The sequence below is a fragment of the Dermacentor andersoni genome, chromosome 2 (assembly GCF_023375885.2).
Source record: "Dermacentor andersoni chromosome 2, qqDerAnde1_hic_scaffold, whole genome shotgun sequence".
Lineage (NCBI taxonomy): Eukaryota > Metazoa > Arthropoda > Arachnida > Ixodida > Ixodidae > Dermacentor > Dermacentor andersoni.
The window spans coordinates 198,728,618-198,752,259 of NC_092815.1; the positions used below are offsets into that span (position 1 = coordinate 198,728,618).

Consider the following 23,642-nt stretch of genomic DNA (forward strand, 5'->3'; position numbering starts at 1 on the left):
ATGCGCCATACAGCACAGATCTCTCGCCTTGCGACTTCCACATTTTGAGGCAACCGAAAGAACAGCTCGAGTAAACGAGATTTGTGTTAGACAATGACGTGAGAGAGTCAGTTGCAGACTTTTTGAAGCAGCGACCCAAAGAGTTTTATGAGACGCGAATCCTGCGACTCGTTAGTCAATGGGACAAATGTCTAAATGCTCATGGAGACTACTTTTAAATTAATTACACCTTTTGTAAAATATTTGCATTGCCTCACTTTCATTTGACTCGCCCTCGCATATTTTGCAGAACTCCTGCTTTTTACACGTGCTCTCTGTTGCGACTATAATTACAGTGCAATTACGATACACGACTGGAGACAGCTGCTCCTGCGTAATACATTGGAACAAATGACAGCATCATTGAGATTTTTCCCTGGCCGTTGCATATCTACAAGAATGTAAACACGGGTTTTGAATGACAAAGTTTCATTAACATAGTTGTCCTGAATTTGTTCAGTTCATGGCCTTTACACTTTTCATATCAGTGGCATGCACTATTTTGGTGGTTTCGAACTGATATAGTTCTAAAGTGCGTGTGACATATTCTTTACTTACTATATAGACCTTTTGGCACATACGATTACATTCTTTTATGAAAAAATACGTAATTTACTTGTTTTGACAGTGCGCAGCGTTCAAGAATTCGTTTGCAGCATCTTTGGCAATGGCAATGCAATTATTATTGATGTACTTGATCCCGCGACTAATTGTTTAAGAGGAAGCTTTAGCTCGAACCCAACTCCGACGCGGTCTATTCAAATACGTGTAAAACGCGGAAACGCTTTTCTGAGATAACGCCTGGATAGCTTTTAGTAAAATTTGTTGCATTTAAGAGGAAAAGTTAAGTGATAGTGTCTGTCAGAAGCGGAATTTCGATTTAGGTTCTGAATTTTGTTTTACATATTTCGAAAAATTCGAAAGGTCGAAAAATATTCCTTTCTTCGCTGCTGCTACGCGTTGCGAGCACATTCCACGGGCGAGGTTCGGGAGCGTAGCAAAAGTAAGCGGCAACCACTGCTTAGGCCACCGTGTTCAAACTATTTTGCTTTCAGAGTCATTTTCGGTAATCCCAAACACGCGTTGAACAGAAATAGCCTGATGCTAACCTAAAAAATATTTTTGCGTTAGAAAGAGTGAATGAAATTTATCTGCAAGAAAATAGGGCAAAGCACGCTTGACAACTGGGAAACATGATATACCGCGGTGGAAATAATATTCGAGATAAACCACTTGTCACTAAATAAGTACTTTTCTTGTCAGAAAACATTCTGTACATGCAGCACCGAGTGACTCGAATGATGTCCGAAATCTGAATACTGTATTCAACTACAATGCCGCTCGGTCAATGCGAAATCTTACGAATGAGCCCTGCCACTGTGCTCCATTTTCAGATATGCGTACATTCCCATTTACTCGCTCGGCGGGAAGTATTACGACTGACCCACGCGAGATATATAATTTTCTGCTCGCTCTGTCTGTGGTTACACTTAAAAAAATTTCTTTAAGCAGAAATGTCTTCGGATTTACGTTCAAGAACCATGAACTTCTTTCTGCGCATTTAGACTGGACCTTGCGCGCCTGACGGAGACGAAGACGAAGTGGTAGACTGTCTACTAGCGCTGTGACCCTATACCAGCCTGCACGTTTGCCACCAACTTTTCCCCATATAAATGGTTGTATATACGTTTCTGCATTGGGCTTCCACTTCGCAACAATATGATTATGAGGTGCGCCGTAGTGCAGGACTGCAGAATAGCTTTGAACTTCTGGGTTACTTTAGTGCAGACCTGAATTCGGCCATAAAAGATAGTTCTTGCATTTCTCCTCCATTGAAATGCGGGCAGGATCGATTCAGTGACCTTCATCTTTGCAGCGCAACGCCATAGCAACTGGGCTAACAAATCTGGTGATTACATAGAAGATACAATAAATATATAACATTTGTCGTCCACCTAATGCTGGTATTTATAAATCTAACACTAGGAAAAAATACAGATAGTAAAAGGACAGCGCCGTGGTAAGTAAGCAAGCCGTCACAGTGCCAGCAACGCTTGAAAATGAAGCTCTTTTAGCCGAAGTGTAGAAGACAAAGGGGAGTCTCTAATGTGACGTCATAGAGTGCCGTTCGCAGCGCTTCTATTGGTTGCGCACGAGGCTAAATGCGGAAGCAGGTGTTGCCATTCGACCGCTCTGCTGCGTTGAAGCGCGCTCGAGACGGGGGGTCGCAGCCATTGGGATTGTAGGGGCCGTTAACCTGCTGCAGACGACGCCGGCTTTATCGTAGAATGGGCCATTTGATGCTTTCGTATGAATATAAGGTGCACAGGTCGCCTATAGACGCTTTAAGTGACGCGGCTCAGCGGAATCTGAATTGAATGACGCGGGCGCTCCGACTTGAACGTCAGCCAACACTGGCTTCAGGACTACCACGTGGCCACAAAAAACAAAAAACAAAAAAAAACAAGCAATGTATTTGGAAGGTACTTGGTAATGGCCCACCGAGAGGGGCATCCACTCTTAACTGGAATGCTGCACACTCGCGGCAAATCAGGAGGACACAGCAAATTTACACGCATGTGTTGGGACACAGCCGACCCACCAGTGAGAACCTGCCGCGTTTCTTTATGACTGATGTGTTGACGCCACTTTTTGATACCCTGTGTCAGCGCTCACACAGCAGATTCTATTAATAAATTCCGATCACTAAAGGTCCTTGGACACGTTTGTTCACAAACTGCCGCCGGGAATTTTTTTTGCTTAATCATTGGTTTACACTGATCATGTTCGAATGAATGACGTAAAATACGACGACTTTCCCATTTGGCGTTTCAACATAAACGACTCTTTCTTATGCAAGAATAACTTTTTTATAGAAATTGATTACGTGCCATAATGCATTCGTAGCGTAATACTAGTCGCTAGGTGACCAAGTACCTGAACGAAAAAGCAGTTTCATATAGTGCGTGTCTGTAGAAAAATGTGCGCGAGCAGCAGGGAGGAGGGGGGAGGGGCCGGGTAAGACACCTGCAGTACCCACAACTGAAATATTCGAATTCGATAATGAAAGGGAGTTGTATGAAAATCCTCTGATCTTATAGTCTGACCAAGTGATCATCGCAACTTATTGCTAATGGGAAACATTACTCATAACCAACTCGATAACACGTAGGCACGGCACAGTTCCACTGTCTACACGCATCCTCATATGTCAGTCGTTTCATCTTTATACTGGATAAGCGTGCGGCATCGATAGAAATGCCCTTTCTTTCGCAATGCTGGGCAAACTGTATCAGTTCGAACAAAGTACGCGCGAATAATCAGCAATATAAAACGCTTTCACATTGAGATAAGAGCCATTAACGACGTGATAAATTTTGCAACAGCCAAAAGAAAGAGCGGGCGGGTGGCATTTCAGTTTAGAAACCGAGAGCTGATCTCGGTTGACGATGGACCTCTTTTACCGAAGCTGCGTACAGAATGTCATCACTTTAAAGCTATTGCACATTTGCCACACTCACTCGATTCTACACTCTCGCTCCTTTTCTGATCCACGTCGTTCCCCTCCTGTTTTCCCTCATCGAGATGCCACGGTGTTGACCTCGCTCCAGTCTGGACGCCTTCGACTTCCTCATTTTGAAGCAGAACGCCTCCACTTTCATCGTGACTGAAGGATTCTTGGTCGGACACCAAAAACACAGTTGTTCCAAAATCTTCGTTTTCGTCATCCGTCGCTGGCTCCAGATCCTCGTGGAAGCCCTCGGACACAGGTTTGAGCGGACCACCTCTCGGCAGGGCCTGGCGTTTTCGCAGCCACGGCTGAAACCTCGTGCGTATCCAACGCTGAATGTGTAGCACAGCTGCCGGTTGTATCCGCGACCCAGCAAGCGCATCCTCTGTGTGCAACGAACACAACACTGTTGCTCAGCGAAATGGTGATCCTTCAAAGCATGTTTAATTATGCGCGTGAAATCGGATCGCGTACAGAGTACAGCTTCCTTAGCAACGCATAGTCTTTCATAAATTCGGTGTTACTGCGTTAGTGCTGCACCCAAGCACAACGTTTTCCGCTCACATTTTAATATAATCCTTTTAAGATAGATCGCAGGCACTGTCGAGGACAGTTATTTTGTATTGGTCAATGTATGTGATGCAGAAAGCATAATTCATGAAGTGTGCCTTTTTTATACCTCGAAATAAACAAAGTAAGCGATGCAGCAAAATATTTAATATAGGACTCTCGCTACCACAATTTAAAGCCATCAAGGGTGGGGAAAAGTGATTAAGTAAGCGGATAGCTGGAGGAATCGTGCAGCAACTGAGCGACCGTTAAACATGAGGAGAGAAGTGACAAACTTTTCAGAAGCCATGTATAATTTTATTCCCTATACTCGGGCAAACGTTCTTTCCTGTATTATTTTTTTGAAGATACAGACAGAGTAGAAGCGTACTGGTACCCGTGGAAGGATAACCGGCGATTTGTGGTGTACAGGAAATTTAACGCACTGCTCACGCAGTACCTCTTGACCCCTTACAAGAATGAATGAAGACTGTCTAATGAGTCTGACGACATGACATGCTGACCACAAGAGCACGAGGAAGCCAACTATATACTGCACGTCCCTATAGTGCGTATCGTTACCGGACTTCTAGGAAGGCTGGGAATCAGTGAGGCGAGCGCGGGCAATCTTACGGGCCTGTACTGCCATGGAAATCGCCTAGCGGGCGTAAGCGGTGTGCGGCTGTGTGACTTGTGGAAGTAAAGTGTCCGAGGGCAAAGCGGGAACATGGCCAAAAAGTAGATAAAACGCTGAGTAACCTACAGTGTCATGGCGGAACATATTGTACGCGAAGGCGACAAACATGGCAGAGCAACCTCCCAGCCCTGGTGGTCTGGAGAAACGTACGTAGGTAGCATTTCAGTAAGCGCTCTGTTCAGTCGCTCTGTGAGATCGTTAGTCAGTGGATGGGTAGCATTGGGAATTTGGTGCTCCGTAGAGCATAGGAGGCGGATATCATTCATGACCATTGAGAAGAAGTAACTTCCGCGATCCGTGAGGAGCTGACGTGCAGCACCGTGGTGCAGGATGGTGTCGCGGAGGAGGGTATCCGCGACGTCAGTGGCGCAACTTGTAAGCAGAGCGAAGCGTGTGGCATAATCGGTTGGAACCCAAACCCATTTGTTGCCTTAGTCGAGGAAGGGAAAGGGCCAAGTAGCTCGACTGCCACGCGAAAGAGAGCCTCAGTGGGAATATTGATGGGTTGTAAAAGTCCAGATGGAGTCATGGGAGTGGGCTTCCGGCGTTGGCACCGGTCACAAGCAGTCGCACAGCGGCGTATAGAGCGGTAGAGGTCGGGCCTCAAGAAACGGCACCGGGCTCGGTGAAAGCTGAGACTAACACCGAGGTGCCGAGCGGTGGGCGTCTCCCTTGCAGTATTCCGTACACAAAAGACCAAATTTCAAACCGTTTCAAAGAGATAAGATCTGACAGTTTTTTTCGCAACAAAATGGATCTTCGTGTTCCAATGTTCTAGTCTGTACGCTATCGTATTCATCATGCCGCTGCCGTAGTCGCGTACAGCCTAAACTTAGAAAACAGCACATAACGGAAGCGGCAAGACATGCCCAGTCGTGTGTTACGTAATACTTTACATCATGTTTTTTGGTTTCCTGTGTGTAAAGTTATGATGCAGTCCACAGTAATCATGAACAACGTTTTTGTGACTATAAACCACATGTCGTCGTCGTTGGGGTCGCACCGTTGTCATTATACAGCGGCCGGTGCCCTGTTAAGTGTTTTGCAAGCTAAACAACTTAAAACTGGGGTTTTGGCCTGAGTCGCAAAGTGGCAACTGCGCAGTTGAAGTTATTCCGGAATCATCATCATCTTTTGGTACCAGGAATGTAATCAGAATGAAGTGGCAGCCCAAGATTCTGGAATGGAGTTGAAATTCAATGGGCACGAAGTCCTGGAGCGCTAAGTGTTAATCTTTTGGCAGCCCTATGGCCGCACCGCAGCATGACAACGCTACTTAGACAGGGACATACAGTCTGGAACGTCTGATGCTTATGAGGATAAAATTGGTGGTTAAAACAAACTTATGCAGTGTTATACTGCAGTGGGGCCTGATTTCCGCATGCTTTTCAATTTGAACTTGGTTATTTTCACAGTAGCATGTTAGGCGGCTCGGCGTAACCCTTCCTTTCTTCGTTGCTGCTAGGGGTTGCGAGCACACTGCACGGGCGAGGTTCGGGAGCGTTACAAAAGTAAGTGACAACCACTGCTTAGGCCACCGTGTTCAAACTATTTTGCTTTCAGAGTCATTTCCAGTAATCCCAAACGTACGTTGAACAGAAATAGCCTTATGCTAGCCTAAAAAGAGATATTTTTCCGTTAGAAAGATGTAATGAGATGTATTTGCAAGAAAATAGGGGGAAAGCACGCTTGACAATTGCGAAACATGATATACCGTGGTGCAATTAATGTTCGAGACAAACCACTTGTCATTAAACTAATATTTTTCTTCTCAGAAAAAGTTTCGTACATGCCAGCCCCAAGTGAGTAGAATTATGTTCAAAATCTGAATTGTGTGTTCAACTACAATTGCACTCCGTCAGTGCGAAATTTTACGAACGAGCCCTGCGACGGTGCCCCATTTCCAGATATGCGTAGATTCAGATTTACTCGATCGGCGGGAAGTATTACGACTGACCCACGGGAGTTATATAATTCCCTGCTCGCTCTGGCTGTGGTTATATTAAAAGAAAATTCTTTATGTCAGAAAATTGCATTCTTCTGTTTTACGTTCAAGAACCATGAAATTATTTCGGTGCATTTGGACGGGAGCTTGCTCGCATGACGGAGACGAAGACGAAGCGGTAGACTCTCAACTAGCCCTGTGACCGTATACCGGCCTGAACGTTTGCCACTAACTTTTCACCATATAAATGGTTGTATATACGTTTCTGCATCGGGCTTCCGCTTCCCAACAATATGATTATGAGCAGCGCCGCAGTGGAGGACTGCGGAATAGTATTGAACTCCTGGGTTTTAGATACGATAAGTGTATAACGTTTGTCGTCCACCTAATGCTGACATTTATAAATCTAACACTACGAAAAATACGTAGATATTAAAACGACAGCTCCGTGGTAAGTGAGTAGGCAGTGAGAGCGCCAGCAAACGCATGAAAATAAAGCTGTTTTAGCCGGACCGTAGAAGACAAAGGGGAGTTCCCAATGTGACGTCACAGGAGCACCGTTCGCAGCGCTGACATTGGTTGCGCGCCAGGCTAAATGCGGAAGCAGGTGTTGCCATTCGCCCGCTCTGCTGCGTTGAAGCGCGCTCGAGACCTGGGGTCGCAGCCAATGGGAGTGTAGGGGCCGTTTCCCTGCTGCAGACGGCGCCGGCTTTGTCGCTGAGTGGGCCATTTGACGCTTTCGTATGAATATAAGTTGCACAGGTCGCCTATAGACTCTTTAAGTGACGCTGCTCAGCGGAATCTGAATTGAATGACGCGGGCGCTCCGACATGAACGTCATTGTCTATCGATACACAGGCTTCGGGACTACCACGTGGCCACAAACAAAACAAGCAATGTATTTGGCAAGTTCTTGGTAATGGCCCACCGAGGGAGTCATCCACTCTTAACTTGAATGCCGCACATTGGCGGCAAATGAAGAGTACACAGCATATTCAAGCGCATGTATTGGGAAACTACAGCCGACCCACCAGTGCGAACCTGCCGCGTTTCTCGATGACTGATGATGACGCTACTTTTTGATACCCTGTGCCAGCGCTCACACAGCAGATTGTGTTAGAAAATTCTGATCACTAAAGGTCGTTGGACACGTTTGTTCACAAGATGCTGATTTGAGCGAGAATTTTGTTTGCTCAATCATTCGTTTACACTGATCACGTTGGAGTGAATAAGAGAAAATATGACGAATTTCCCGCTAGGCCTTTCTACATAAACAACTCTTTCTTATGCAAGAATAACTTTTTATATAGAAATAGATTGCATGCCATAATGCATTTGTAGCGTTATACTAGTCGCTATGTGACCAATATCTGAACCAAAAAGCAATTTTATATAGTTCGTGTCTGTTGTAGAATGTGTGCGAGCAGCAGGGAAGAGGGGTGGCCTGGTCAGACACCTGCAGGACCCACAATTGAGATATTCGAATTCGATCATGAAAAAGAGTTGCATGATAATTTTTGGTTTTTACAGTCCAACCCAGTGATGATTGGATCAGAGAGGAAATGCCTTGTTGCTAATGGGAAACACTACTCATAACCGACTCAATAACACGTAGGCACGGCACAGTGCTTTCCACTGTCTACACGCATCCTCATATGTTAGTCGTTTCATATTTATACTGGATAAGTGTGCTGCATCGATAGAAATGCCCTTTCTTCGCAGTGATGGGCCAAGTGTATCACGTCGAAATAAGTACGTGCGAATAACAAGCAATATAATACGCCTTCACACGGAGATAAGAGCCGTTATCCGCGTGATATATTTCGCAACAGCCCTAAGAAAGATCGTGCCGGTGGCATGTCGGTTTACAAACCGAGACGTGAGCGCGTGGAATGAAGTAGCTGTTGTACCAAAGCTGCATACACAATGCCACCACATTAAAGTTATTTCTCATTTGACACACTCACTCGAGTTTACACTCTCTTTCCTTTTCTGATCCACGTTGTTTCTCTCCTCTTTTCTCTCTTCCAGATGGCACGGTGTGGACCTTGCTCCCGTCTGGACGCCTTCGAGTTCCTCCTTTTTCTTCAGAATGCCTCCACTCTCATCGTGACAGAAGGATCCTTGGTCAGACACCATAAACTCAGCTGTTCCAAAATCTCGTGCCGTCACTGGCACCAGATCCTCGTGGAAGGATTCGAACACTGGTTCGAATGAACCGCATCTCGGCAGGGACTGGTGTTTCCGCAGCCACGGCTGAAACCTGGTGCGTATCCAACGCTGAATTTGTCGGACAGCTGTCGGTTGTATCCGCGACCCAGCAATCGCATCCTCTGTGCATAACGAATACAACACTGATGCTCAGCGAAATAGTGACCCTTCAAAGCATTTTAAATCATGTGCCTGAAATTGGATCCCGTCTACTAATAAAATCAGCTTCCTTAGCAACGCATAGTCTAATATGGATGCAGTGTTACTGCGGAAGTGCTGCACCAAAGCACAACGCTTTCCGCTCACATTTAAAATATTCCTTTAAGATAGATGGCAGGCCATCTATCTTATCTATCTGTTATTTTGTATTGGTCAATTTCTCTGATGTATCAAGCATATTTCATCAATGGAATGTGCCTTTTTTTTATGTCTGGCAATAAACATAGTAAGCGATGCGGCAAAATCTTTATTATAGTACTCTCCATAGCGAAATTATAAAGCCATCAAGGGCGTCAAAAAAGTGATTAAGGAAATGGATAGCTGAAGGGATCGCATGGCAACTGAGCGAGCGTTCAACATGAAGAAAGAGGTGAAGAAATTTTCAAAAGCAATGTATAATCTTCTTTGCTATACTCGGAAAAACATACTTACCTTTTTTTTTTACCTGGACGATACAGTCAAGGCAGAAGGGGTCTTGTATGCGTGGATGGGTAACCGGCGATTTTTCGGGTACAGAAAATTGAACGCACTACTCACGTAGCACCTACTGACCCTTATAAAAATGAGCGCAGACTGTTTAATGATTGTCTGAAGACTTTTCGTAGGTGACATTGCCGTTCTATAGATTTATTCAATTCAGGATATAAGATTTAGACTGTCTATTGACAAATGTGATAATGCTTGTACATCTTTTCGTCTACTTCCACTCTATTGCCGGTCTACAGAAGAAGTCTATTAGATATTTGTTTCTCTTTGTCTACATCCGGTCTACAGACTACATATAGGCAAAAATCGAAGGAGTCTACTTTTATTGTTATTCATTCTTTTTCTATAGAATATCTATACACGAGAGTCGTTACGGTGTTGATTATTTTTTCTACTCTTGGCTTATGGAATATCTATAGACAATACATGCTAAGATTATTATTTCCTTTAGTCTATTCCAAGACTATAAATTTCGTCTTGACAAAGGTTAATAAATTTTCTATTTCTTTCTGTCTGTTTTCTGTCTCTACGCTGTGTTTATTGACCTTTTTCTCTGAGCAGTTTTTTTTTTTTTTTTACAAATACGATAAGGCGCTTTCGGCAGCGCGCCTCAGGTCACCTGAGCGACAGCGCACAAGTGCGAAAGCATTTTAGCACTTCCAACTTGTCTGTGCGATCAGCTGTCGGAAATGCGGCTGAGTTTTTGCTAACGCACTGTGCTCCAATCATGCCGGATTGAATTATACGGATTAAAGACGTCTCCATCAGTTCGCTGGAAAAAATGACTTGCATATTTAAGAGTGGGATTAATCTTTGTAGCCAAGATCGTGGGCCGTTGCTGCAAATGTCTATACGCGTGACCGGCACATCGAGGTGAACGCCGTTCTCTGAGGAGAAAGAAATTTGCTTATCTGCCGTTGTTCTATCTCTAATCTTCAAAGAAAGTGCTTCAGCGCGGAAAGTCGGCAAGAGTGAGTACATCTCGTTAAATATCGCCGCCCAAGCACTCCGTACATATGGTTACTCAGCGAAGCTAAAACGTGCAAGCCCGGTGTTTATCGCTGGGTAAAGTCCGGCGGTTCATTAAACGACGGCTTGGTAGGTTGCCGGATCCTCGGTATTGAGTTGCTGCTAGCGCTCGGCTACATGACCCCGTTCTTGAGCCCATGCTCCAGCATGGGCACGGCATAGACGAGCTCCTTCCCGGTTCTACTTGCCGCGTTCTTGATGGAAAGCTGCCAGTTCTTCTGCAGTACGTATGACGAATGGCCTACTCATTTCGGAGTCAGAAACTGTTGCGTGCGCCCTTCGCTGCGACGGACCGCAACGACATCACTACTAGCGCAGCCAATCGCGCCTCTCCATTTTTTTTCGCGCATGATAATGGAGTTGCGCTAGAGCAGTTTTCGACGTATAGGCGGTAGACGTACAGACCAATCGGGTGGACATAAAGCTTCGCTGTATCAAAGACAAACGAAGTAACCCCCTTCCAGTAATTTAACGACAAGAAGGGAGGCTTCCTGTCATCGCGTCTGTCTTCGCGCATGATATGAAAACACATCTACTCCAACTAGCACGGAATCTTACGCCCACTCTGTCGCTAACATGTCAATAAGTCAATGAGCGCACACTTGAATATATGAAAACCATGTACTGCAATAAATGGTCTACACCGACAGCTCATGAATGGTCGGAGCTGAATGTTTCGTGACGGTTCACAAGAGCGAGGGAGTTACTAGCGATAGTACTGTCATGTAGTAGTGACAGTAAAGAAGGCAGCAAAACTGTGATTAACGAAACTAGCGTTTTATTGGGCGAACTTGTGCCCTCAAAAGCAGGCTACACTCAAAGAACTACGATAGCGGCGAGCACACTCGGCGATCGTCGAAAATCGGATCAACGGGTCAAGCGCGTCGGCTTTTATACATCAGTCGTAGAATGTTCCAGAGTAATCACTAGAAGCCGCGTGTCTTCCATAAAGTTCTACACTATTCGCGTCGCGCATAGATGCAATCAGATTACACACGGTTCGGTGACAGACATCGGATGGAACCATCGATAATATTGCAGAAACTTCCGATACATGCAGGCGCGTCCTGCGCTGTGTATGGCGGGGAAACGGAGTCGCCCGATAAAGATAAACAAGTACACGTGTCAATGCCCCCCCTCTTAAAAAGCATCGACCCGATGCTGCAAACAAACGATCGTGCGCGGCGTCGCTGTGAATGCGAACTGTCGTCTGGCACGACCTCGTAGTCCAGTTCACCAGTACGTCGGATGATCGTGTAGGGTCCGAAAGAGCGTCGCAAAGTTTCTCACTCAGTCCTCGTCGGCGTATCAGGGTCTAAACCCAAACGCGATCGCCGGGCTGGTAGCCGACGTAGCGTCGTCGGAGGTTTTAGTGTCGGCGGTCGTTACGCTGCTGGTTCTTGATCCGTAGGCAGGCGAGCTGTCGGACTTCTTCGGCGGGCTGGAAATAGGTGGCGACGTCAAGATTCTCTTGCTCGGTAACGTGTGGCAGCGTGGCGTCGAGAGTCATCGTCGAGTTCCTGCCGTAAGCCGCCTTGAACGGAATGATCTGTGTTGTTTGTTGCACCGCCGTGTTGTAAGCGAAGGTTACGTGGGGAGGACGGCATCCCAGGTCTTGTGTTCGACGTCGACGTACGTTGCTAGCATGTCGGCGAGGGTCTTATTCTGGCGCTCCGTAAGACCATTCGTCTGTGTGTGGTAGGCAGTTGTCCGCCTGCGCTTTTTTTTTTTGTATATTCTTCGATCAAACGCTGTATTTCGCGCAACCGTGCTTTGTACCGCCTGTGGAAACCGCCTGTGGAAACAACAGCCAAACAGGAAGGAAAACCGAGAATTAACAAATTTAATCATTGTTTGTGAAAATATTTATGGGTCAACATCTATTTGTTTAATGAAGAAGTAGAAAAAGCGCCGCCAGAAGTGAAGAATGATTCCGTGTTTTTAATTATGCTTACAGTTATCAGTCGAGCCGCTTGACGTAGCCATTTCTCTGCTGTGCTTATGTGGGTGTTTTTCTAACCTTTCGTGGTGGGCGCTCTACGTCCAGAAGCGCAGCGTCCGGCTCTCTACGCGACTGTACGGGACCGGCGGCCTCGCATCGTTACGCAACTTCCCAATTATTTCATCATTTCATTTCATCATTCATCATTAGTACAGGAGGAGGTCCCGGAGTTACAAGAACTGTCAGGGGGACCTCCTATTAGTAATTTAACAATGCAGGAATTAATACATTAACGATACGAGTCGATTTTGGCAGTTCGTAGAGCAGTAAACGATGGATTCAAAAGAAGCCCCCACCCCCTGTGACTGTTCCACAAATATATATTTCTCTATAATGCTTCCAGTCCTAATTCAAAAAACGCTACTAGAAATCTTCATTTTAAACTTTCGCTTCTTTTCTTGTTCTTGGCATTGTTCTTCCTGCGCTTCTTTCCTGCGCGAGTCCATTTGGTGTTGTTCCTTGTTTGTCAAGTAAAGGAGAGGTATCTCACAGGCGTACGAGTGAGATACACCTTATTTCAATTCTCTTTTGCGGGTTTACGCGTTTTTATAACGAACGATAGGCATTATTCACGTTTATACTAGTAAAGATACCCCCCCTCCTATTTTCATAGAAATGTTACCTTGGCTTGGCCCCTCCCCAAAAAGAAACAATCCTCAGTAACTGTGCCTTCTCAAGGCGCATTCCTGGCGCCGCCGTCGCCCTCATGTTCCGTACAAAGTCCAAGGGCGACAGCATCGTGACCGCGCGCTGCATGCTGTATGTGCAAATGAAAGTATGTGTATGTGGTGGGGGGGGGGGGGGGGAGGTAGCATGGGTGAGCCGACGATCGTGGCTCAGTCTTTTGTGTGCTAGGGACAAAAGCGGGAAGGAAGTGCGCTGCCTTCCGTCGCACGCGATACGTTACGGGGAGACGGGGGGGGGAGGGCCTTAGGATTCTGTGATCTCTGAATCTGTAATTGCGCAACATATTTATTTGCCTTGTTTGATGCATTATATACAGTGACTTTTTCTTAGATATGTATATTTATTGGAGACTTATCCGTATATTTAAATATCTTGTTGCGAGGTTTCGTGTATATGCGCAATGACCTTGGTTTCCAGTGACACTTTTTTGCCATTTATCAAGCTGTGTTTTCACATTTGTATATATAATTGCATCTTTGCATTTCTAATGTACGAGGGCGAGTCAAATGAAAGTGAGGTAACCCATCCCGCCCGATAAATGTTCGGTTCACTATCTGCGAGGCGTGCGCCTAGCACATAGGCATCCCTCATTTACAAAAGTGACACACAGATGTGAGTTTAAAGGTTATTTAATGCTCTCATACACTGGGGGTTGAACATGGTTGCGTGCTATAATGGACGCGCCAAAACTTCAACAGCGTGGTGTCGTGAGGTTTTTGAGAGCTGAAGGTGTTTCTCGAAAAGAAATTTGTCGCCGTATGGCTGCCGTGTACGCTGAACATTGCATTTCATTGGCCACTGTGAAGCACTGGAGCAAAACGTTCAACGGAGGACGTGAAAGTTGCAAAGACGATCCAAGACCAGGTGAAAGCCGCCGTGCAATCACCCCCTCCCCCCCCCCCCCCCCCCCCCCCCAATTGCAAAGGGTGATGAGCTGATTAGACAAGAACGGAGGATACGCATTCATGAACTGGCAGAGCGTGTGTACGTCCGTCTCAGTTTGGTTTACACCATACTTCATCAACAGCTCGGTTATCAGCTCTTGTGTACGCAACGGATGCCCAAGATTTTGAGCCACCGCCAGAAGACGGAGAGATGCGACACTGCAGTGACTCATCGGATCCGCATAACAATGAGGGTGACGATCTCTTGTCGGCAGTTGTGACCGGGAACGAATCAAGGTGCCACAACTATGAGCCTGAAAAAACACGGCAAAACTTAGTGGAAACATTCGAATTCACCAGCCCAAAGAAAATAAAGGCTGTCATTTCCGCCGGAAACCTATTGTTGAGTTGTTTTCTTTCGATCGTCAGGGGCCAGCACTGATCGAATTTGCAAAATCTGGAGAGTCTATCAATCGTTTCCAATATTGTGAAACGCCAGCTCGGCTGCGTGTTGCGATGAACAACAAACGACGTGGAAAATTGACGAATGGTGTCATCTTCCTCCACTAAAATGCCCGTCCCCACGTCGCTGATGCGGTTAACACAAAACTGGCAAAGTTCAAGTGTGAAACGCTGCAACATCTGCCGTACAGCCCAGACCCGTCGGCTTTAGACTTCCACATTTTAGGGCAATTGAAAAAAACAGCTCAAGGGAGCCAGATTCCTGTGGGACGATGACCTGAAGGAGTCAGACTTTTTGAAGCAGCAACCCAAGGAATTTTATGATACCGGAATCACGCGACTCGTCGGTCAGTGGAACAAATGTGTGAATGTTCATGGAGGCTACTTTTAAATAAATTACGCGTTTGTCATATATTCGCATTGGCTCACTTTCATTTGACTTGCCCTCGTATCTTTTGCAGAACTATTGCGTTTTATGTGCTCTCTGTTGCGACTATAATCTCGGTGCAATTGCTCGCAATACATGACCGGCGATAGCTGCTCTTGCGCAATAGATTGGAACAAACGACACTTCATCGGGATTTTTTCCTGGTTGTTGCATTTGTGCAAAAACGTAAACAAGGTTCTCGAATGACAAAGCTTAATTAAAATATTCGTCCTCAAATTGTTTATTTCATGGCCTTTACATTTCTCATATCAGCGGCATGCACTGCTTTCCTGGTTTCGAACTGATATAGTTCTAAAGTTCATGTGGTATCTTTTTTTACTTATTAGATAGACAAAAAAAGATGGAAGAATTGATATCAGCTATTTCGAATACAATTTTTGGGACATACAAGTATATTCTTTCATAAAAAACACATACTTGTCTTCACAGTGCGTAGCGCTCAAGAATTTGTTTGCAGCATCTTTCGCAATAGCAACGAAGTTATTATTCATATATTTCATCCCTCAACAAATTCATAACGAGGAGGTCGAGCTGCAACGTGAGACCTCCCCCCCCCCCCCCCCCCCCCGCCCCCGAATGATATTTCTGGCTACGCCACTGCCCCTGACATCGGTACCAAATCTTGTAGCCGAAGGGACACATAAATGGGACAGTAGTGATCTTGTAGATGGACTACGAACTCCATAAGTTCGAACAAATTCCGTCTGAACTATGCGCAAATAGATATTCTAGAAACCATCGAAGATGATTGGGAAAATAAGCGAGTTGCCTTATGTGGCCTAATTAGGTCAAAGAAACTTTAGATGATGCGGGGCAAATTATCGTTGATATGTTTCGGCAGACGGCATGACAGCGCGACTACAACGGCTGCGCGATGCCAACCCTGTCAAGACGACGAAATGATTACAATCGAGGTGATGACACCACGATGACGGAAGCATGACCAAGAGGACCTGACGACAACAGGATAAAGGCAGCGTGACGCAAACGGCATGACCACGGTGGCATGGCACAGTCATCCGACTGTTTGCTCTAACATTATTCAGGTACGACGCACTGTGGGATTTAGCACAGTCGACGCTGTGCGGAGCTGGAAAGACAAAACGGCGCGTCTCGACAAGAGGCGCGGATTTCAGCAACGAATGCACCCCGCAGACATCGGCTCAGGCGGAGGCAAAAATTTGGAGGACGCTTAAGCTGCGTCTTTAAGAATCGAACGCGACAGCATTCAAAGATTCCTGGCTGTTGCTCACGCTTCCCGGCAAATGCAGCGTATGTGTAATCATAATGTTTACCGGGAAACAATGGCGGCGAACGCTATACACAAAGGCGGGCTTTCTGGCAGAAACGCGGCCTCTTGCGGGGACAGCGATGTGGCGGAGGCGAATGTAATCTGGGCGGGCCGCTCCGTGGACTTCTAGGTATTAGAGACTTGCAGCGTGTCCGCTATTCCGGAAAATGGGGGTGGTTTGGGCGGATTACCGGATGGGCGGGGCCGTAAACGTGAGTGGCCGGAGCGGAGCAGCCGCCTGGTGGCGTAGAGCTCAACCAGACAAACATAGAGCTGAATTTGCAGTAACCCACTATATTCTGCTTCGCTGCTGGTGCAAATTTTCGGCACCGGCGTAATTGTGAACACGATTACGCCGCTGTAGGAAACTTACACCAGCAGCTAAGAAGAATATAGTAATTGGCGCTGTGTTTATGTGGTTGGGCTTCGCACCACCAGTTGGCACCACCAATCTTGCCGCTCACGTTTACGCACCCGCTCATCCGGGAAACTGTTCGCGCTTCTCGGAATACCGGACGCACTAAAATTCTCTAACCACACGCCGGCGCGCGCAAATGGCGTTCGCCGTAGCCCGTCTGTGAATGGTATAAGCGCTGGAAAGCGGGTTTGAGTTTTCGCGTAACAGAACTATGTTTGCTCGTATATTCAAGTTACAATCCGACGCTACCATATCAGTAAGTTGTGCGTAAGTCGTACTTCACGATTTCTTACCTATTTTAGCTTCGAAAATACAATTACTTCAGTAACTTCCTTGCCGCACATGCAGGGCCTGCATATGGGTGGTCCGGAATTTTTTCACCGAGACGACGTCCGAGCTCGACGCCGACACCGACGTCGAAGCGGATTTTCTGCGACACGGGGCCCTTAACGCTATCGCGTTCAAACCCGGCACCACTGACCTCAGCACATGGAGTAAAGTGAAAACAGAGGAGAGCCCCTACCCCTCCGGCGTGCTAGGAAAGAAGTCTGGAGGAATTCATGTGGTATTTTCTCTTTTATTTCTTTTGCTCTGCTTTTGGTCTAGAGGCCATGTCCTCGGGCAACAATGGCGGCTTTGTTATGGTTGTGTGCGCTCACACATGTTGCTCCGTGGGTTTAGTACCGTGGCAAAGGCGTAGAGTGTGCAGTATTTTGTTATCCCCGCGTTTTGTACCACTGTGTTATCTAGACGTGCTCTCCAAGCTGTTGTTGTGGCCAGGTGGGACGGAAAGTAAAAAGCGTGCAACGAGCGCCCATGCAACGCTGTATACATTGTGCCACATCATGGAGGAAGGACGACGTGGGGATATATTTCCCGTCTCCCGTTATTTCATGCTAACGTGAACAGATTGAAACCACTGTGGTTCAGATTGTGTGCGATAAGCACCTTACACGTCAGTGACAGCTGTGTAGTATTTCTGCTTTTGACAGCGCATGATGCACTCGTGGCACGTAAGACAGCCACGTAGAAGGATGGGAAAGAACCGGCTGCTGGGAGAATAAAGGGTCGAATCCTCTTTACTGCAACAATTGTATCTGTGTGCTCGAGGGACGCATGGAAATGAAGGTTGGCAGAGGCGACGCAATAGTAAACAACAATTGACAGAAGAACGTACGCATGCGCGCAGATCAAAAGCTTTATGTCACGTACTTTGGCCCGGTCAATGCGCTAGCCGCAAGCATACGTGTTTACTGTTCGGCACCTCAGGACTTTGTTTCCGCGAAGCTTCACTTGCCGTGAGAATAATATACATCAGGCCGCAGTCGGTGTATACAAGCGCGCAACGACCTTTACCTCTGCCGACTTCGGCACGCTGCGGCTCCGCTGTGAGTGGCCACCCGAAACATATTAAATAAATCAAAACGATTCCTATGAAGCCAAGACCAGCATGCGTGTTTGTTCTCACAAAATGCAGATGGGCTTGCCTTAGGTCGTATCGTGATGGAATACATCGTGACTGGACTGTTGGTCAAATGGCTACGGTGTGCCACCACGCCGGGCTGCGCGTAAGTTTGCAACCGCGCAAACTTACGTGCCACCCGGCGTGGTTGCCCCTGTAGTAGTTAGCGGAAGGCGAGAAATATAAAGAGAGGAGACTCTGGCCCGACACGACGGCGGAGTAACGCCGAATTCCGGCGTCACTTATGCCCTCTTCAGCTGGTCGTTTCTGGGCGCTCTGGAGCGCTCTCGCGAGCGGCGTTGTATTCGGCTGGTTGAAAGAGCGTGCCCGCACCCCGTTCTGCTTGTTCTTCTCGATCGCTCTCATCCATCTTCGAGCGCTCTGTGGCGTTCCGGGCCCTGTCGTCGGAGCAGTCGTCGAGATTGAGACGTCATAGCAGCGCCGCGTCGCTGCTCTTGGCGACGGCCCGCCCACCGTAACCTAGCCACTGCATGCTGGCGTCTCGACGAACGCTCGTCCCGCCGGCTCGTCCGCCAGTTTTCCCGGCAGCGCCGGGAGCTTTGGATAGGCGAAACATCGAACGTTGCCAGTAGTCACGTGGTTTCGCATCTGCCATTTCCTCCTCCGAGTGCTAGTCCAAAGCCACCTAGAAAAAAAAGTAAGGCCTCCGCATCACCTCCTCTCCCCTGTCAATACGTCACGAGAGTTGGATGGTAGCGGTGGATGGGGGAGCGCTGCGTTTCTAGAACGCGGCGCGCGTTCTGAAAACAAGTTTTCTCCGTGGCTGACGCCGCAAGGGGGCCAACTCAGCGGACTTGTTCCACATGAGCTCCCGATTCAACGTGTACTTCCTGCGGACTGCAACCTGGAAGTGCCAGAACGTCTGCATCATTCGACGCAGCTCGAAAAGCGGCATTCAGAGAGACCATCCGCAGCGCTGTGAGTTCATTTTTCACAGATTCACACGCTTTGACATCAGCAAGGCGGCGGCCGCCAAGCTAAGCCTACGGAGGATTGGCAAGCTTTTCTCGCCGAGGCCACGCGCCTCGCGCCTCGTGCCCGCCTGCCCGTGCCCGAGCTTTGACACCGAGCTTTTCGCCTCGTGAACCATCTGCCCGCCGCGTACTGGCCCTTTGAAGGCGGAGTACGCTTCATTTCTTGCTCAAGATGGAGTATCAAGTGACAGGGGAGGATATCTCCCCGGAAGAGGTTACCCAAGATCAAGGCTGGCAGTCTGCGGGGGCCAGAAGGGTTAGCGCCAAAACGCGCACGGCTGACACTAATGCGCCATCGCCCCAGCCGGGAGCGCGCCGTGGCAAATCGGGTGGTGCTGCGCTAAAATCCAAAGTGATACGAGCGGGACGAATGCCCTCACTTCCTCGAGACGATATCAAGATTGTGATCAGGCCGCGAGGTGGTCTCAATATCTCCAAGATTGGCGTTGTCACGGTGGCTGACGCAATACTCGCCGCCGCTGGCATTAGTCAGGAAGATCTATGCCAAGATACTCTATGCCCGAATCTACAACAAAATATCATGGTTGCCAGTACTCCCAAGCGCGAGAATGCGAACCGCTACGTCCGTATGAGGCAGATGCTCATCTCGGGCAAGGTATATGAGCTCAGTGCCTACGAGACGGCCCCGCACTCCACGTGCAAGGGAGTGATCCGCAACATCCCTCTTCAAGACGGCCCTGACATCATCGATGCCAAGATTGTCAACGCCAATAATCCACTTGCTTTAGCAGCGAAGAGAATAGCTCAAACCGGCACGGTCATCGTCGCGTTCGACGGGCATCGTGTACCGAACTTTGTCAGGTATGGACCGTTACTCATGCAATGCTCACTCTACCGCAAGCAAATCCACGTGTGCTACACGTGCGGCCGCCTCGGTCATCGCGCCGACGTGTGTCCCAATCCAGGTGATGCTATTTGCCGTGGCTGTGGTGCCCCTAGTCCCGACGAGCAGCATCAGTGTACCCCCAAGTGTAAACTCTGTGGTGGCCAGCATCTCACGGCAAATAAGGACTGTGCTCAAAGGTTCAAGATCCCATACATCGTGCGTCGTCGTCGCAGTGAGCGCGCCAAGATGGCCGGTGCCGCGTCACCGTCCCCTCAGCCGCGCTCGGACACTGCGGAACTCGTCCAGGCTTCGTCCACTCCGGTTGCTCAGCGCAGAGGACGCTCCCGTTCCAGGGGCCGCTCGAGAGTCCGTTCCGTATCCAGGGCCCGCTCCGCCTCCAGGGCACGTTCCGGCTCCCGCCGTGGGTCCAGAGAACGGGCCTGTTCCCGGGGACGCTCCGGTTCTCGGCCTCGCTCCGGGTCCAGGCCGGGGCGCGACACGTGGAGGCGGACCAGGTCCCGCTCCCGCACGCCCACCGCCCTTAGAAGCAAGTTCACGCTCTCCTGGGCCGACAAGGTTCGAGGGGGACGTGAGGGTCCAAGAGGTGACGACTCGCCTCGTGATTCGCACCACGCACATGAGCTCGAGGAGTTGCGACGAGTTAACGAGCAGTTGAGGAAAGAAAACGCGCAGGTTAAACAAGAAATGCGCAGGCTAGCTGCGGAGATGGCGGAGATTAGGAAGCTCGCGCTTTCACCCTCCTCGCCGCAACCCGCTTTGGCCCCGGTCGCCATGGATACGTCCGAGACATCCCACGCGGCTCGCCCGCCCAAGCGTCGAGCGGTAGAGAACAGAGAGGAAGACGAGACTATAAAATTGCTCTCAGAACTCAAGAATGCCTTCGCCAGCATACAGGCTAGCTTAGCAAAGGTCCAGGATACTATAGCGCATCCAAAAATGGGCTTAGGTGCACTCAGTGAAAGGATAAGCAAACCAGAGGACGTTGATGCCAGGAGAGAACCCAGCCCCGCTCCTTCGCAGGTCGCAGCACGACGTCATGTACTAGCACCACCGACGGAGGGCGCGATTCTCAGGGCCGTTCAAGCCTCCTCTCAGCCTAGCCATGGATAGTGCGGATGAGAACTTTAGTATCTGGCAATGGAACTGCGGAGGGTTTCCCAACAAGAAGCCACTTCTGCAGCAATATTTAAGAACTCTCACGGTTAAGCCCCAAATCATCGCTATTCAGGAAGTTGTAGCTAGTACTCCTATCAAACTCGCAGGTTATCTGGTAGCATCCTCACATTCAGGAGGTAGGGGAGTTGCTACCCTTGTCAACAAAAGATACAATTGCCTCTCTCGCGACCTCGGCGCAGTTGGTGATGGCATCGAGTACGTCATGACTGAAATCCTTATGAACCCACCCAGAAAGGGCCTCAGAAGAAACAGCCTCTTTATCCTCAACGTATACTGCAGCCCCAGCTACCGCAGGGCGAGGGCGAACTCTCTCCTCAAGAGGGCCGTCAACCTGGCCGGTGGTCACCCCCTTGTAGTCGTCGGGGATTTCAACGCCCCACATAGGGTGTGGGGGTACACCCATGACACGCCCAAGGGACGCGAACTGTGGCAGACTGCGATGGAAGTGGACTTGACCCTTATCACCGATAAGGATTTCCCCACTAGGAGAGGCAACTCCGCATGCCGGGACACTACCCCAGACCTCTCTTTTGTCAAGAACGTAGGGGAGGTCAAGTGGGTAAACACGGCTCTAGACCTCGGAAGTAACCACTACGTCATCGAAGTCTCCCTCCCGATTGCCCGCTATAAGACGAGACAATTCAAGTTGATCGACTGGGACGTTTTCCGCAAGATCAGAGCCGAGCGCGCACCGATGGCCGGGACAGATTTTGAAGGTTGGTGCAAAGGGATCAGGGATGACGCCGCGGCGGCAACCAAGGAGGTCGTCACTGAGCTCGACGTTGGCAAGATGGATAGCAGGTTGGCGCACTTGCTGGAAGCCAAGCAAGCCCTCCTCACGAGATGGAAGGGGCAGAAGCATAACAGGAGGCTCCGCAAGAAGGTTTCGGAGGTTAACAGGGAGATCGAACATCACTGCAAGAACCTGTGTAAGCAACAATGGGATGAGCTCTGCGAATCCGTCGAGGGTCAGCTCAGATCAGGCAAGAGCTGGGGTCTGCTCAAACACTTTCTCGATGAGGGCAGCACCAGATCCAGCCAGAAACGATCCCTCGCGCGAGCCATCCACCTCGCTACGGACTCTACCCCGGACGAGTTGATTGTCGACAGGCTCATAGACAAGTACCTGCCGGTCGCGGATAGCTCTGCCCCTACCCAGTTCCCGGACTACGCGGGGTGTGCGGTGCCGGAGTTGGACCAGGACTTTACCGCGGCCGAGATCCGAGATGTCCTCTTCTCACTCAACGTCAAATCTGCCCCTGGCCCAGATGGCGTCACTAACAGGATGCTAAGGAATCTCGATGATGAGTCGAACGACTTCCTCACTGAAAGGATTAATGAAGTCTGGCGTAGTGGACAGGTCCCCACACAGTGGAAGGCGGCCTGCACGGTACTCATCCCCATACCCGGTAAAGCACCAGGAATAGAGAATCTAAGACCAATTTCCCTGACGTCGTGTGTCGGTAAGGTTGCAGAGCATGCCCTGCTCAACCGGCTCAAGGTGCACATCGAGGCCAATGACATGTATACCCACAATATGATTGGTTTCAGAGCCGGCCTCTCGACACAGGACGCCATGAAGCTGATAAAGCACCAGATCATCGACCGGAGCACGAGTGATACCAGAGCCATTCTAGGATTAGACCTGCAGAAGGCGTTCGACAATATCTCACACGAGTTCGTTCTCCAGTCTATTGCCGGCCTCGGGCTCGGCAAGAGGACCTACGACTTCGTCCGATCCTTCCTTAGCCAGAGAACTGCCAAGCTCAAGATCGAAGGGTACCTTTCGCAAGAAATCACCCTCGGTTCACGCGGCACGCCTCAGGGCTGAGTCATCTCGCCAACATTATTTAACATCGCAATGATCGGCCTTTCTGAGGAGCTCACGAAGATTCAAGGAATCAACCATACCATCTACGCAGATGACATCACCATCTGGTGCGTCGGCGGGAGCGACGGCCAAGTTGAAGCCGCCATGCAGAGCGCCATCGATGCGACCGAGTGCTTCCTCCGCCCCACTGGGCTCAGATGTTCTCCATCGAAATCTGAGCTACTTCTCTACAAGAAAAGACCCAGAGGCGGCGGCCATCGTGATTGGAAACCGGCGTCCGAAAGCGAAATACGGCTTTTCACTGGTGACGGGTCTCCGGTGCCCAGAGTCGACTCGCTCCGAATATTGGGGATGTATATCGAGTCTAACGGTGCCAATGGACCCGCACTCAGAAAGATCACCGCCAAGACGGAGAGTGCTCTCGGCCTCATT

The 23,642-nt window shown here is 48.8% G+C and overlaps 1 protein-coding gene across 1 annotated transcript in view; it reads right to left on the reverse strand.

Annotated features, from left to right (window-relative positions):
* Positions 1-3,440: 3,440 nt before the first annotated feature.
* Positions 3,441-23,642, reverse strand: part of LOC129387179 (uncharacterized) — a 51,762-nt gene continuing 31,560 nt past the window's right edge. Inside the window, exons 3-4 of the mRNA XM_055075919.2 lie at positions 8,709-9,074; positions 3,441-3,935 (exon numbers count right to left, since the gene is read on the reverse strand). Coding sequence (XP_054931894.1) covers positions 3,526-3,935; positions 8,709-8,880 — 582 coding nt within the window. The 5' untranslated portion in view covers positions 8,881-9,074 and the 3' untranslated portion in view covers positions 3,441-3,525. The remainder of the gene's footprint in view (positions 3,936-8,708; positions 9,075-23,642) is intronic.